The 15,268-nt window shown below is 35.4% G+C and overlaps 1 protein-coding gene across 1 annotated transcript in view; it reads right to left on the minus strand.

The window, feature by feature from the left end:
- The window catches only part of vps8 (VPS8 subunit of CORVET complex), a 372,860-nt gene that overhangs the window by 233,609 nt on the left and 123,983 nt on the right, over window positions 1-15,268 (minus strand). Inside the window, exons 30-34 of the mRNA XM_069196707.1 lie at window positions 15,076-15,158; window positions 11,813-11,897; window positions 11,037-11,135; window positions 10,674-10,763; window positions 553-599 (exon numbers count right to left, since the gene is read on the minus strand). Coding sequence (XP_069052808.1) covers window positions 553-599; window positions 10,674-10,763; window positions 11,037-11,135; window positions 11,813-11,897; window positions 15,076-15,158 — 404 coding nt within the window. The remainder of the gene's footprint in view (window positions 1-552; window positions 600-10,673; window positions 10,764-11,036; window positions 11,136-11,812; window positions 11,898-15,075; window positions 15,159-15,268) is intronic.

The following is a 15,268-nucleotide window of genomic DNA, read 5'->3' on the forward strand; positions in this document are numbered from 1 at the left end:
TCTACTCAGCTGACAAATGGATGACCTGACATTCTCCTCCTGAATTTGGTGATACAAGGAATAGATCTTCATTCAAGACTCGCAGCTGTAATTACTGCAGAAGTGTTTTCACCTTGTACTGACTATTGAAAACCTATGAAATCAAACTTTTTTTTTGTTTTTGAATTTTCTTTGCAGTTTTTGCTGATATTTACCCTTTTCATCCATAAATGTGTTTAGTTAGAGCATTTATGTTCTTTTAAAATATTCACTTTCAAAATCGTGTTCACATATCTGTATTTCAACAAAATGTGACATCATTGGAAGGGTGAAAGACTTTTATAAGGCACAGTACATATCTTTTAACAGGGCAAAGATAAAAGTAGGTAGAAGGTAGGCAGTCAGACTGAATCAAATGTATTTCTCATCCCTAGACTTAAAATTAGTCATTCCTGAGCCTTATAATAAAACTTTAAAACCTTTGCTCAACCTTCTTCTGACACATTAGTAACACATAAAAAATTCAGGAAATATAAACAGTCATGGCACGGTAATTAAAGCAGTCAAACAAACCTGGGATCAAGAAGACACTTCAAAAACTGGAACAGCAAATGATCATCCTGGAAAACAGACAGAACAGAAAGTGCTGTCAGACGATTATGCCTTTTAAGTCATAGAAATGCAGCATAAGATGTATGAAGCTGTAAAACATAACAAAAAAAAACATTTTTATTGCAGTCTGAAAAATTATACTGTAATAACAAGTTCTGGAGAAAGAAAATAGAACAAGACATCAAAATGGTGAACATGCTTGAAAAGTCCCATTACCCAGTATGTAGGGTAAGGCAATGTCCTGCTTCCCAATGTTTGTTTACTGGTCTCACCAAGCTGTATAATCTGGTCAAGGTGTAGCTGTGGGGACTTCCACTGTGGCTCAAATATACTTCAAATGTCACAGCATTGTATCCCATAAACAACCAGGTTGAACAGCTTTGGAGGGGCTTGCCCAGACTGAGAAATCTACATATTTTATAGAAGTTTGAATCAAGATGCACAAAAAAATGATGAAAATATTACTGTGAGATTCGGCTATACCTAAGAAACCACACTTGGAAGCAGGATGCACAGCTTCACTTGAGAAAGTTCTTGAGTGATCTACACACCTGAAACAGATTAACTTGCTTGAATAAGGAGAAAAATGACTGCACAGTGTGCAGATCACTTACACAAAGAGTAACCTGAAGTGATCACTTGTATATCTGCATACAGTGTACTGCATATTTTAAGAAATGTACTTTTTTAAAACACATAGGTAGATATCCAATTGGATGTAAAACAGAATCTTGTGTTTTACATACTGAAGTGAACATATTTTTGCTGAACATATATTTATAAAACATTTTTGAAGGGCTGTAGAGCAGAGGTGGGCAAATGTTTTTGTCCCAAGGGCCACACAACATTTGGAAACTGTACAGCGCCATTTCAGGCTGCTGTTACAGATAGCCTATGCCCTGTATACGTTTAGAATCCAACATAGGCTTATTAGTTCAAAGTTAACAATAACCTGAGAGAAAAAATATTTTAAATATAAAAAAATAAAACTTGAATAAAACTTGGCATTTAACTCACCTATTACCTCGACCTGATGGGTAACTGTACTGCATGATAAACTTATTTTCTCAAATTTGTTCTTGCTCTCTGGACAAAGAATATCTATGGCTTCTATCATACACTCCTTCGAGAGCTCCCCTTCAGAGAGCGGCTTGCTTTGTTTAGCAATTTTATATGCAGGCAGGTAGCTTGCCTTTGTGCTTGCCTCTTGGATAGTACAAGGGCGGAAAAATACATTTTGCTGAGCCTGTAAACTAGCGGCTAGTTTGGAAGCTCTATTAGCCCACTCTTCGCGTGACAGATTGCTAGCATAGTTAGCATGTTTGGTAGAAAAATGCAGACTAAGCTTGTATTCTTTGAACACTGCGACTTTCCTTATAAATTAAACATATAGCCTTTGTTCCAACCTCTGTGAAAAAGTATTCTGCAGTTCATTCTTTGTTGAACACTCGGCATTCACTGTCAACTTTCTGCTTCTTTAATCCGCTAATTTTGGCAGAGGTTCCCTCACAGTACGATGGGCCCACTCTAACAGGGGGAATCAAACTGGTAAAGCAGGGGTTCCCAAACCTTTTGGTTCCGTGCTTCCCTTCACCTGTCAAATCTTCCACATGCCTCCCCTGTCAAAAATATGTTTGATGGCAGTGCAATATTTTACAAAAGATTAAAAATTTGAAAAGGAAATGATGGGTCAAAATAAAAACAAAGTTGATCCAATTTTTATTATTTTTTAATCATTTTCAAAACCAATAGGCTTGATCAAAACAGTAAAAACAATTGACACCACATTTTATTGAAATTATTTGAATAATATAATTGTGAACAACTTGTAAAACAAAGTCAACATCTTTGTACAATGCTTAGGTGGCGCGATGCAGTTTGGAATCACTGTGGAAAAACATTAATACGCCATCTAATAGCACGAATAATGAAAGGTAAGAATAAACGGCACCAAAGTGGAATATGGCGAGTATTGACTAATTTGTTTTTTTACCTCAAGGGCCGGTTAAAACTGGCTGGCGGGCCGGATGAAGCTCGTAGGGAGGTAGTTTGCCCACAGGTGGTCTAAAGGAACTGCAGTTAGCTGTTATTACTGCAGTAGGATAGAGGCAGTTCTTGAGTCTAGTGCAGTACCGCTTGCCAGAGCACAGGGAGGAGAACAGTTTGTGGCCAGAATGGCTGGGATCCTGAATGATGGATTGGGCTTTATTGCGACACTGGATGGTGTGTATCTCACTGATTGATGGTAAATCACATCCTACAATCCTCTGTGCCATTGCTACATCCCTTTGTATTGCACCTCTGTTATGCATTGTAGTACATTGTAGCATGCTGTACCACATAGTGATGCCACTAGTGTGCACACTTTCTATGGTGCTGCGGTAAAAGTTCTTCAGGAATTGCTTCCCAATGCCGCATTTCTTTAAAGACAGCAGAAAGTGCAAGAGCTGCTGTTGCTTTCTCTAACTGGCTACAGTGCTGTGAGAAAAAGAGAAGTGGAATACAAAGAGAAGATACAAATACAGAATCCTGTATTGTAGCTAATTCTGTGTAACCAGAAAGACCTGTGTGGGCCTCTGTGTGGGACCTTACTGTAAATGAACCCTTGGTAGTACTAGGGCATTGTGAAACTATGTGCCATTTGAAGCCAATAAGCAACTTAGCTGCCTAGTTATTAGTAACAGATTGGGTCTAGAAAAGAGTTACCCAGAAGCTCAAGGAGGAGCTAGGTGTTTTTTTCTGGGACCACCCATAAAAAGACAGATCACTACGACGCTGAGTCTCTGGGGATGTCACAATTTTATATTACTGTATGCCATCTGTTCTGTATTGCATTTTTTTTATTTGCATGATCAACACTCAATACCAGAAAACTTAGACCTGGCATATCAAGGAATACACATTTTTCTCAGTTAACATCACTTTAAGGATATTATAAAAAGTGTTTTAGACTCCAGTCCTATCCACTCCAACATAAAACAACTTTTATGATGTGAACAGCAAGAGAGAGGGATGTTGTTTCTGGAGCAGGGATCTTCATATCATTAACATCTTCAGACAGACATCACTCATTGATATGACACCTTGATGTGATATGACTCCTTGAAATGTGCAAATTTAATATTAAGATAATCTGGGGAGAACTGCCAAACTGGATACCTAGGGGTACTATAGTGTTTTGAGATCACCAAAGCTGTTTGTATTGTCTTTGGACAAATGAAAGATGTGTTCTCTGACTTTTAAAACTACCTGAACCCTAAAGGAAGTAAATGTTAAGAAATGTGGTATGCTTAAAATAGTGCCACTCATACTTTAAGCATATTTGTACTCCCAAATAAATATGGGCTTGAATAAAATTTGATAACAGGCAAAGAAAATTCAGAAAGTAAACCAGCAAGCACAACTCATGAATATGACATAAACATAGCAAAATAAAGCTGAGCTGCAAATTTGTGACTGACGTTAGAAGATGTGCTCATTAAAACTCAATTTAAACTTTCAAACTATGGAAGAGTTTGTTGATGTACATATCTTTTGTGTGCCTCTATGGTAATGATCCCTCTGTTTTCTAAAAATACTTTGTAGTATATAAGTTCCATTCTGTACGTGCTATCCTCTTCTATACAAAACAAAGCCTTTGTAATTCAAATGGAAAGTTAATTAAGTACACATTTAAAACCTTAAAACATTAGACTCATAAACAAATACTCAATAAAAAATAAGAGTAATCAAAAATGTTTTGCTACGGTGTACAGAAGACTTTTTATATAAATTGTTTACTACATTATCTGGTCAACTAGACCTAATAAACAATTGATTTCATTTAAGGAGCTGTGACTGTAATCTGAATTTTTCACTAGCATGTTTTGAAACTGCACAGGTAGGTTTACAATTTCAGGAAAGTAGGCTCTGAAGGAATGAGACAGTTCTTAAAAGAAGTAGAAAGGGTTGCATAGATGTGGAACAAGCAGAGAATGAATACATTTAAAGGATATTTTGCTTGAAAAACAGAATAACCGTGGTTAGAAAGCAGTTACCCAAATGATTAATAAATCAATTAAGAAAAATATATGGTGAAAGAAAGTACTTTTAACACAATTATTAAAACAGGATCTAGTTAAAGAAAATGTGTATAATGAACTACTAGCATAGGTAAAAACAGTAGAAAGGCTAGAAAGAAAGTAAGATTTTAAGATCCAAATTTTACAGATTTCTTTTGTAACTGTGACTACATTTAAAACTCAATTTAAAAAAAAAACATGGATTTTAAATCTGTTCTGTAGTAAAAATATCAGTAATGCCATTAACGATACCCAAATGAAGCCCAGAAACAGTGCTCCTGGGAACACAGCCCCATTGAACCGCAGCTATAATTGCCTGTATTTGTGCTGATTTCCACAGCACTCATTTCTCTGGAAAGCACCTTCAGTGGTCTGTGAGGCATTGCTTAGCAGTGGTGACATCTTAAATAAAAACTAAAGGGTTTTTCCTGTATGACAACAAAATATAAACACCAAAGAACGAAGCAACTGAGAGATAAAAATGGAAAACTTCAATATGATGAAAGGGAAATGGTGGTATATTAAATTAATTTTTCAGTCAGGTATTCATCAAGGAAAATTCTATATCAACAAATCTCCAAATAATGATGGTATTCAATGAATTGTATTTAGAGAGATAATAGAAGGCTTTCATAAGCCTTCAGTCACAGACAGTGATAATGGCCAGTGACTGGAAAATTGCAAATGTTGAAGCCATCTATAAAAAGGGTGATCAAAGCAAACTAACAATAAACCTTAACTTAAATCACTTAAAAACCACACTTATATCACTTGTAAGGCTATGAATTAAACTAATGCATTTTCTGTATGGAAACAGAATTCCTAAAATATTTAGACTCGTTCATATAATATATGTACTATGCAGAGTAATCAACATACTGCATATTCAGATTACTGTACATTCAAGTTACAATGTAGCAACAATTACATACATTACATACAAGTAGAAAAAACTAAATAAAAAACAAAGTAGACTGTCATTTCAGTCTGCTACAGACTGAAAAAAACTCCTACAGTATCACACAGAAGGAAAATACAAATATTAATATATAGTACTTTAACTTCAGAATTAATCATTTTTTATGCATGCTATGGGGGATCATTTAACCCTCCAAATATATGTAACAACTATCACAGATTGAGAAGTAGTTATTTGAATTAGATACTACAGTATATGTAAGTTTTAAGTGCTGTATCTAAACAGCTGTCAATTCATTTGACATGCTGTACAGTTACAACCTCCCATATCTGCACTACATGGATGGGGAAATGTATGCATTCCTCTGAATTGTGGACTATTAAGTAACCTGCTGCATTCTTTTTTATATTTTGTGTGCCAAAGCACCTACGACAGAGTTCTCATAAGCCAAAGGGATGACGGTTTCACTGTTGAAACTGATATCTCACAGGCATCTCCCAGACACAAAGTACACTGCTGTATGGCATCCCAAGGATACCTTGCCTAACTAACGAAGGCTCCTGATCCTGAAAATTCATATTCAACAGCACTTCTTCTGGCCAGCAACACTAAAAATCCAGCACTAATAGGTGAGTTCACAACGTTTGAGACAGTAATTGCATAACATTCTTACAGGTTTGGAAACCAATTCATAGATTACTGCCGTCCCATTTTCACTCATTAGAAAGCCTGTTATTGTCACGATAATAATAAGTTACACTTATCCCTACACTGTTATTTCCACGATAAAGAATAATAATTACCCTGACATTTATGTAAATGTGAATATATATATATATCCATACAAAAATAATGACCATGTTCCTAGCAACTATTTTACCAAGGTAGAGGTGGATATGACAAAAGCCATTATATAATACTTCAACCACATTTGAAGATACTACCAAGTGTTCACCTCTGCATACCTATACTCTTTGGGTTAGGGTTCTCCTTCTGCCCAGGACCTCTCAGATTATACAGGGGTGGAAGTAGTTCTCAAAACACACACCATTTAGAAAAAAGAACAGTATATACAAGATGCACCCCAACTTTTTTAGCCCAAAGATACAAGTCAGCAACATTCAGACACAGAGGAGCCTTTATCACAGTGCTTTTTTCCGTCTCATGGATAAAAACTGAATAATGAGAACATCTTCTTTTCTTTTTTACAAGGACATGTTTTTATGTCTAGCTCTTTGTTGATGTACAGTAGTTCTATAAACAGTGAAAGTTAGTGGTACAGCAATAATGTAACTAAACAGTGATGGATCTCTAACTCAAAAGTCAGAGCCCAGAAACAAAAAACAAAATAAAAAAAAAATTGTATTAACTGTATGGATAATAATAGTGATGTGTCCTTGCCTGGTAGTCATAATAGTAACAATTAACTGTTTATGACCTTCATATATTTTAGTCACAGAAACAAATCAGTTTAAAAAACATTTTCTTTTCTTAAGAAACATGTCTAAACATAACATGTATTACTGTCAGCAAATTAAATATTCAGGTAAATGTATTTAATAAAACAAATCATAATGACCAACTAGAAAAAAAATGAGGACACCAGTGTTTCTTAAGTAAATGATGTATAACCAGAATCAGCAATATATTTCTTCAAAGAACTTACAGGATGTGTTTTAATTAGACAGTGGATGGAATATCATTTTATACAAAATGCAATACATATTTATTTAACAGTAACTCTAGAAAACAGGATAATGAAAATAATTGTGCAAAGCAAATCAAGATGTTTTCATGTTTTTTCCTCTTCTGTACTATAAAATGGATCTGTCAATAAAAGTACTTTAATGGGGCTGTATTTTGCTAATCATTGTTTAGAGGCAGTTAATGAACTCTGTGCATTTTCACTGATTATTTTTAGAAAATGTACATGCATCCATTATTGGATTTCAATAAACAGCAAGAAGCCCAGAACTGAAATCTTGAGAACAACATCCTGTGCTGGAAGCACATAGAGTAAATTAGAACTACTGTAAGTTAGTTTAAGGAGATATAGCTATCTCAGACAAACAGAAAGGAATCAGGCCAAACCTATGCTAATGATGTTGGTGATTTAAGAATTGTTTGAACTGTTATTAGCTGCAGAGTGATCTAAAAATAGGGCAAGGAAAAAAGTCAGGTTTGATAGTTATGTGGAAATCTTTATAGACTCAGAACAAACAAAACTTGATTAAATTAAGGTACATAAATGTAGTTGATAGGTACAACATCCCATTTTAGCATAGGTACTGTAACTGTGTAATTTCAGTACCTAGAAAAATGTTTCACGTGATATTCCAGTTTCTAGAACAGATTAAATGCATTCATAACATTTTTGGTGTGCATATAAATGATGAGACTGATAATGACTTGTATTTAATATTAAAATATAGAAAGACACAATTACAATACCACAGAATAACTGTTTCTATAAAGCTTTAAAGACTACCAAACACTATCAGGCTAGGACATTTTGCAAATATTATAAGCAGCCTACACAAATTTTGTTTTCAGCTGTGATTTCAAATAGGAATACTCCATGTTTGGACCTTTTTCAGAATTATCACTGAAACAGGGAAAATAAGGTAAACTGCATTTGAAAATGAAAACAGGAGGAACTTCTGTGGAAGCTGTGGGAGTCTGGAAGAAGCTACCCAGTATTGAGGTTGAAGCTCACACCCTCATTTCTTTCAGGAAAAAGGTGGAGAGTCAGGTCAGAGTTAACCGACCCAAATGAACTAGACAGACAGAATGTCATTCTTCTGTTTGCACCTTTCTTCTGTTCTTATAATTTTATCGCCATTATTCCATTAATTTTCTATACTTGTACAAAAATACAGCTTGAACATACATATATATATATAAATTAACACTATATCTCTACTACTATGACTATTGTTAATGAACGTGTTTCCATGTTTCCATTAAAATGATCTTGCTCCAGTTAAACATCTTATCTGTTATAAGTGACAAATGAGAAGCTCTTAACAGTACCTGGAGCATGCAGGAACCTATTAATACTTTGATAATGGACTACCATTTCACCCAACATATAATCTTTTATGGGTTCAGGACATCGAAAGGTACAGTAAGAGCAATACTTGGAAACATAGATTTCTGTGCAGAGCACAACTTACTTAATCACCTTTTTGAAGTTAAGTAGCTTTGTTTCTATTGTGAGCATAAAGGAAAAAATCACATTAATTATAAAATATACACATTTTGGATATAGACTAAATGCTTTTGGCATAGCCTGGTGAAACCCCAGAAAGAAAATACAGAAAAAGATAATTTTGCTTATCAAGAGAACACCTTTATAACATATCATTATGTTGGTGTAACACACTGGTATATAGGCACAGTAGAGCTGTTTTATGTCAGACCAAACTTGAAAGAAATGTTTTGCAATGAGGTCTGTAAAGTGACAATGCTAACAACCTATGGAATTGGCAAACGTTGCAGGCAGCAGGCAGAAGGGGAACAGTCTTTCAAGTTTTTCATCTCTTAAGACCCATGGAATAAGCTTCAAAGATCTTTCAGTAGACTACAATGCATCATATTCTACTCTTTACACCTAATTACTAAGCAGCACTTCAAGCCTACTCAGCATGCATATTCATCATGAGGTGACTTCGTAGTTCAGGACAGCATGAAAAATGTTCTGTATTCACAAGGCATTAAATAACTAGTATAGTAAATAACGGTATGCCTTCTTAATAAATCTCAAAACTGCCAGCTCACTGGTCTTGGATAACTGAGGATTAAAAACAGGTTTCAACTAGTAGATACCCAGCAATGTAATGATAACACAAAATCAATTGTATACTTCTTAATTTAAATATATCTTAAGATAATTCTACTTGTAACATTTCCAACCAGTTACTTGCAAGACATTTGAGGCTGTCTCATATTCAATGAATACTGAATAGAATTCTGGAAAATTAAATTTGGGGTCGGCAGGTTTAGATACCATTATCTTTCAAACAGTGCAAGAGCAAACTGATGTGTCTGATCAAGTGGGTTTCTTATAGTTTATCAACAGTTAGAATTACAGCTTCCTAAAGGAAGCTAGGTAAGCTCTTTTAGAAAAAAAAATCCACATTTTCCAGTTTGAAACAGTGAAAGCAGAAAGAAAACAACTGTGACCAAATTGTTATGTATTTGCATTCAAGAGCATTAGTTTGGAATGTTAGTTTTAGTATGAGACAATGTATTTTGGCTCATAATATTCTCATTATAGTGTAAGAAAAAAATGAGAAGCCTGATTATAGCAATCTCTGAGATTATATGCATCTGCCTATGTTCCTCATAGATTAGGACCCCCATCCACCACCAATGTGTAGCACTTTGGTGTAATGACTCCAATTCACGGATGTGGATTATTAGGAAGCCATGACTAGTAAAGGCCAGGGGGAAGTTTGGCCAGGATACCGCAGCAACATCACTGATCTTTTTGAGAAACTCACTGGGATTTTTAATGACCACAGAGAGCTTTAAGTCTCATCCGAAGGATGGCGCCTTTTTACAGTAGTGTCCCCGTCACTATACTGGGGTATTAGGACTCAAACAGACCGCAGAGTGAGTGCTCTCTATTGGTCCCAGTAACACCTCTTCCAGCAGCAAACTTAGCTTTCCTTGGAGGTTTGGAGGTTTCCTATCCAGATTCTAGCTAGACTCACACCTGCTCAGCCTCAGTGGATTGCCAGTTGTGAGTTGCAGGGTTATATAGCGGCTGGATGATATTATACGAAAATATAAAAAATGTTATTTCCCAATTTACTTACTTCAGAAGGTAGGTGTTTGTACTGAGTTACTGGTAAAAACCTCATTCTTCTTCTTAAAATTGAGTTATTCAAACTCAATTATCTTGTATTGTTTCAAGAATAAAACATTCACACTTTTCACCCTTCTAATTTCTATTTTGAGTGATAAATCACTACCATCCAGCATTAGAAGCAGTACTGGCTATTTCTTTCAATCTCAGCAAATCTCACATTGGCTCTTGATGATCACTCTGTGGAATTCTTTAAGATAGGGAAGACATTTGTAGCAAAGCATTTTACCTCCAGCTTGTCAATGATGGGCTGAACCTCGTCTGCAAAGTGGATTGCAACCAGATCAGCTGCCTTTGAAGGATCAATGGACAGGAGCCCCTGCAGAGAAGAGAGCAATTAAGTCAAAATAAAAATCAGTGATCTTGGATTGCAATTATAAGAACAGTTTAGCCTTGTAACAATGTCAGTTCTTCTGAGTTTATTTTGGGGCATCTCGTGTGTAGTTATATTTAGCCTTGTAACATCCAGCAATTTATGGGTTGTACTGTTACATACTTTTCTTCTTCTAGAGCAGAGATATTGAGATATTATAATGTACTGTTGCCCCAGCATTTTACACTGGATTCACTTGTGATGTGTGTAGTACTGCACCTGAATATGTTCCATAGATTTGTCCCACACTGACTTCTTCTCCTCCACACTATATCCTGGGAGTGATAGGATGTTGTGGATATAGTTAAAAACCTCCTCCTGTTTCATGACAAGGAAAAAGAAGAAGTTTAAAGTATTAGATTAACTGCAAAATCATACAATATATATTATAAATCTTGCATAATTTCAAGCATTGGAAATATCAACAACACATTGTTTTTATTCATGAGATCACTTTGCTGGTCATATACAATTTCTTGTATTAGGAATTTGTCTTCTCACATACCCCAACTTGCTCTCCATGAGACACACAGACACAGAGATAGGGAAAGAAACTTTGGGTCAGAGCGCAGGGTCAGCCATTTATACGGTGCCCCTGGACCTTTTATCTCGTTGATTTATTATAGGAGATGAAGAACTACTGTTATGCCCATGTGAATAATAACTACTTTAAATTATGCAATGTAAAATCAAAACATTTTGTAAAGAGTATAAATGGAGCTAAAGAAAAATACAGTGTAGTTAATAAACTACAGTCACTCTGCAGAAGTCAAGACTGAATTTAAAAGCAAAAAACAACTCTTCCATGGCATGTTTTATTAACTTGATCAAATACAATCAGAATTAATCATTTATTAGTAAGGATTTCAAATTAGTAGCTTTAGCTTTCTAAATGTCACTGAAATGTGTTTAATGGAGGCAGAAGAGTTTCAGCATAAATACAAAATAACTGCAGTACAAAAAACAACAAACCAAAAATGATTTCTTCAACCCACCTTTCTCAAAGGGTCCTTCAGATAGCAGTGTATGATTTTGTCATACATGTGCTTCTTTTCATACATGAATTCACAGATCTGGTAACTAAAATATAAAATGTGACAGACGTGTGAATTCCACAATCAAAATCAGAAGCGCTTTATTTGCCATGTACATTACATGTACAATGAATTTGATTTGGTGTACTAGTGCGAAAACATAGCCAGAAACAATTCAATGATACTGTACATGAACATTTCATACAGAGAACATGTACAGGTTCACAATTATATACACACTATATCCTGTATTAATGTGTCCTTGTTAAGTAGGGTGACAGCTATGAGGAAGAAGCTGTTCAGGTGCCAGGCAGTTTTTGTTGAAAGACTGTACCAAACTCACTACAACTTTGTCAGTTTCGAGGGTTTTGGAAGGTTTTTCCAAAAGTCCATTAAGGTGTTGGTGACACACCATGCTGCAATGATCCACTTCCCTTCTGTACCTGGTCTCTACTCTATTGCCAATAAAATCCACCAGGGTGGGTCATCTGCATCTTTGAGTAGTTTAACAGAGGAGTCATGTCTCTGGAAATACAGTTGTTGGTATACAGGGAGTAGAGTAATGAGGAGAGAGCACAGCTTTGAGGTGCACTGATGTTCACAGATAAGCAATCTTACAAATAAGAGCGCATCTGCATATATTGTCTTGCGTTTGTTAGGAAGTGGGTGATGCACTGGCAGGTGGGCAGGGGAACATTTAAATAAGAGTTTATTTTGGAGAAGTTCTGGGAAGATGGTGTTGAATGCAGAGCCAAAATCAACAAAAAAAAGTCTCACATATGCTCCAGATGTTGAAGGATATAGTAAAGGCAAATATTAACAGCATCATACACTGATCAGGTGATCAGGCAAGATCACATGCCAGTGAGAGTATCTTGTTTGGATAAACCTTAAAGACCACATTCTAGCTTTAAACCTTGTTTAAGACAGGTTATTGTTCTGTAATTTTAGGTAATGGATTTATTTTATGAAGAATACCCTGGCTAAAGGCTCTCAGGGTTAGACATGCATTTTTAAAACAGGGAAGTAGATTCCCATTCAGTTTGATGCATCCCGATTTATAAAGGAAAATTACCTGTAGGCTGTATTTTGCCATAGTTATGACACAAGTTTAGCTCTCTTGTCACCTGTTTAGGCAGTACAGGATTTCTGAGTGCTGAGTTAGCAGTCTGTGTGGATGTAGGCCTCTGAGACCTCTTGTTTGTAAATGGTGTAAATTGTAACTTGTTATATGTGTGTAACGTGGTGTGTTGTCTAGTACTTGTTATTGTTAATTATTATTTTTTTAGTTTGCCTTGTATTTATTAGTCTTGCACCAGAGCTGTAATAGAGAATTAAGAGCTCAGGTGTCTCAAACTACACCAACCACTCAGGTATATTCTTGGCATGTGTTTGAAATTTTGGGGTTATATTTATTTACTTTAATAATTGATTATCCTGCTATATTTATCTATTTTCTTAATACTCTATTGTGTAATTGTAACCAGTCTGCTTAAAGGGAAACTACAGTCCCAATTTCTCGACTTGATATGAAATCTCGGAAACAAAATAAATTCTTTGACAGTACAGCAAAATTGTACACATTTCAAATGAAGCAGAAAATTGTTATGTTTGTGAAAGTATTGTATAGTACTGTACTGTACAACTGTACTGTATGACACTGTACTGTATATAGAACTGTACTGTATGACAACTGTGTGTTGTGGTAAACCACCAGTGATTCCAATGGATGAGAGAGAGAGGACGTTAAACAGCCCTTCCTACTCACTTATTCCTGTAAAAAAGGGAACATTTTTCTCCAACATTGTTAATCCTTTAAATCCTCAGAACACAGTGGTTGCATACAAAACAGAGGATTGGGTCACCAGAAAGTCAAACTCCAAAGGATATTAAACTTGCCAACAGATAAACATGGACACCGATGTTGGTCCCATCAACAAGTTTCTCAACAAAAGATTCAGCACAATATACATGCAAATAAGTACAGGCTGTGCAGCAGGAATTCCACTGCAGAATTGTTCCAACATGATCTGCATTCAGAGTTAACAAGTACGGTAAGTAGTTGTCAGCATTACCATCTAGAAATCCATATGTTAAATTCAATTGCATACATTCCAATTGGCAGTCTAGATAAAGCATGTCACCTTGTACTTGTTGGTTTCATAACATTATATACAGTATATTTGTAAATATTGTCAATTTTCTCTGCTTTGGAGTTCACAAGATTCTAAAGCCTGATAGTTCTAATATATAAATGAATATTATATATTTTCATTACAGATACTGAACCATACATTTTGCTCAAATCAGGTTTCATTCCTACTATTTTTGCTTATAAAAAGCAACCAATTAAAAGGGAATGCAGTGAGAGGGTGATATCAGTGCATGACAGAAAAATAGAAAAAAATCTATCTTCATAATTTAAGTGATATATTGGATCATAATTATGTTTAATACCTAAATTAATATTTGCATTAAATATGTGTTTTTACAATTAAGAGCAATATCTCTATTGGATTAAAAGAGATGTATTCACAAGCCTGCTTGTTGCAATGTAATAGGGCTGGTTCACATTTTGTTGCTTTGTTGTGAATCGCAGACAATGATGGCAATGTGGTGCTGCACATACTTGGAAACTTAGACTATTTTGTTGGGTAAATTGGAAGTTTTACATGTTAGTGTGTACTCTGTACTTTCATTCTACTTTCATTGTGGTTTGAAATACACTAATCAATGCCAATTCTTTATAACTCTCAAACGTAAAAACAGCGCTGCAATTCCCCTTTAAGCAGAGGAGAAATATTGTTGTATCACACAATACTCCAAGTTAAACACCAAGCAACAATGAGTTCATTTAAATCCTCCCTTAATGTTGCATGATAATTCATGACTGAACCCAGCAGAGGGCAAAACTGAGGAACATATTCAAAATTACTACTTCATTAATATGAACGCTAGAAGGTCTATTTCATGAGAATTGCAAATATATAGTACCTTTATAGCAGTTTATGAAAAGCTTTTAAAGGCCAGACATACAGGTACATAATCTGCAACTCTATATACATTGTTTATGTGCAAATTACACTGCTGAAAGATAATGTCCTGCACCTAACAGCCCAATAATACAGTACATTTTTTTGGAAATAGACTGCATTGGGATAGATATAGATCCAAGACAGATGACAGAAGGCATTCATTAAGCAATTTGAGGATTAAATACTTACAACTCAGCCTTTTCAGCTAGAATGATGAGTCTGATCTCATCAAATTGTGCCACTCCTCCGACCTGCAGCAGCTCCAGTAGAACCTTGGATCACATGCAAAAAGACTCAGATATCTCATCAACAGAGTCCTAGAATATACTGCTATAATCCCTTTATATACCTTTCACACAAGCTTTACAGACAAGTACACTGT

The sequence above is a fragment of the Lepisosteus oculatus genome, chromosome 12 (genome assembly GCF_040954835.1).
Source record: "Lepisosteus oculatus isolate fLepOcu1 chromosome 12, fLepOcu1.hap2, whole genome shotgun sequence".
In the NCBI taxonomy this organism is placed as follows: domain Eukaryota; kingdom Metazoa; phylum Chordata; class Actinopteri; order Semionotiformes; family Lepisosteidae; genus Lepisosteus; species Lepisosteus oculatus.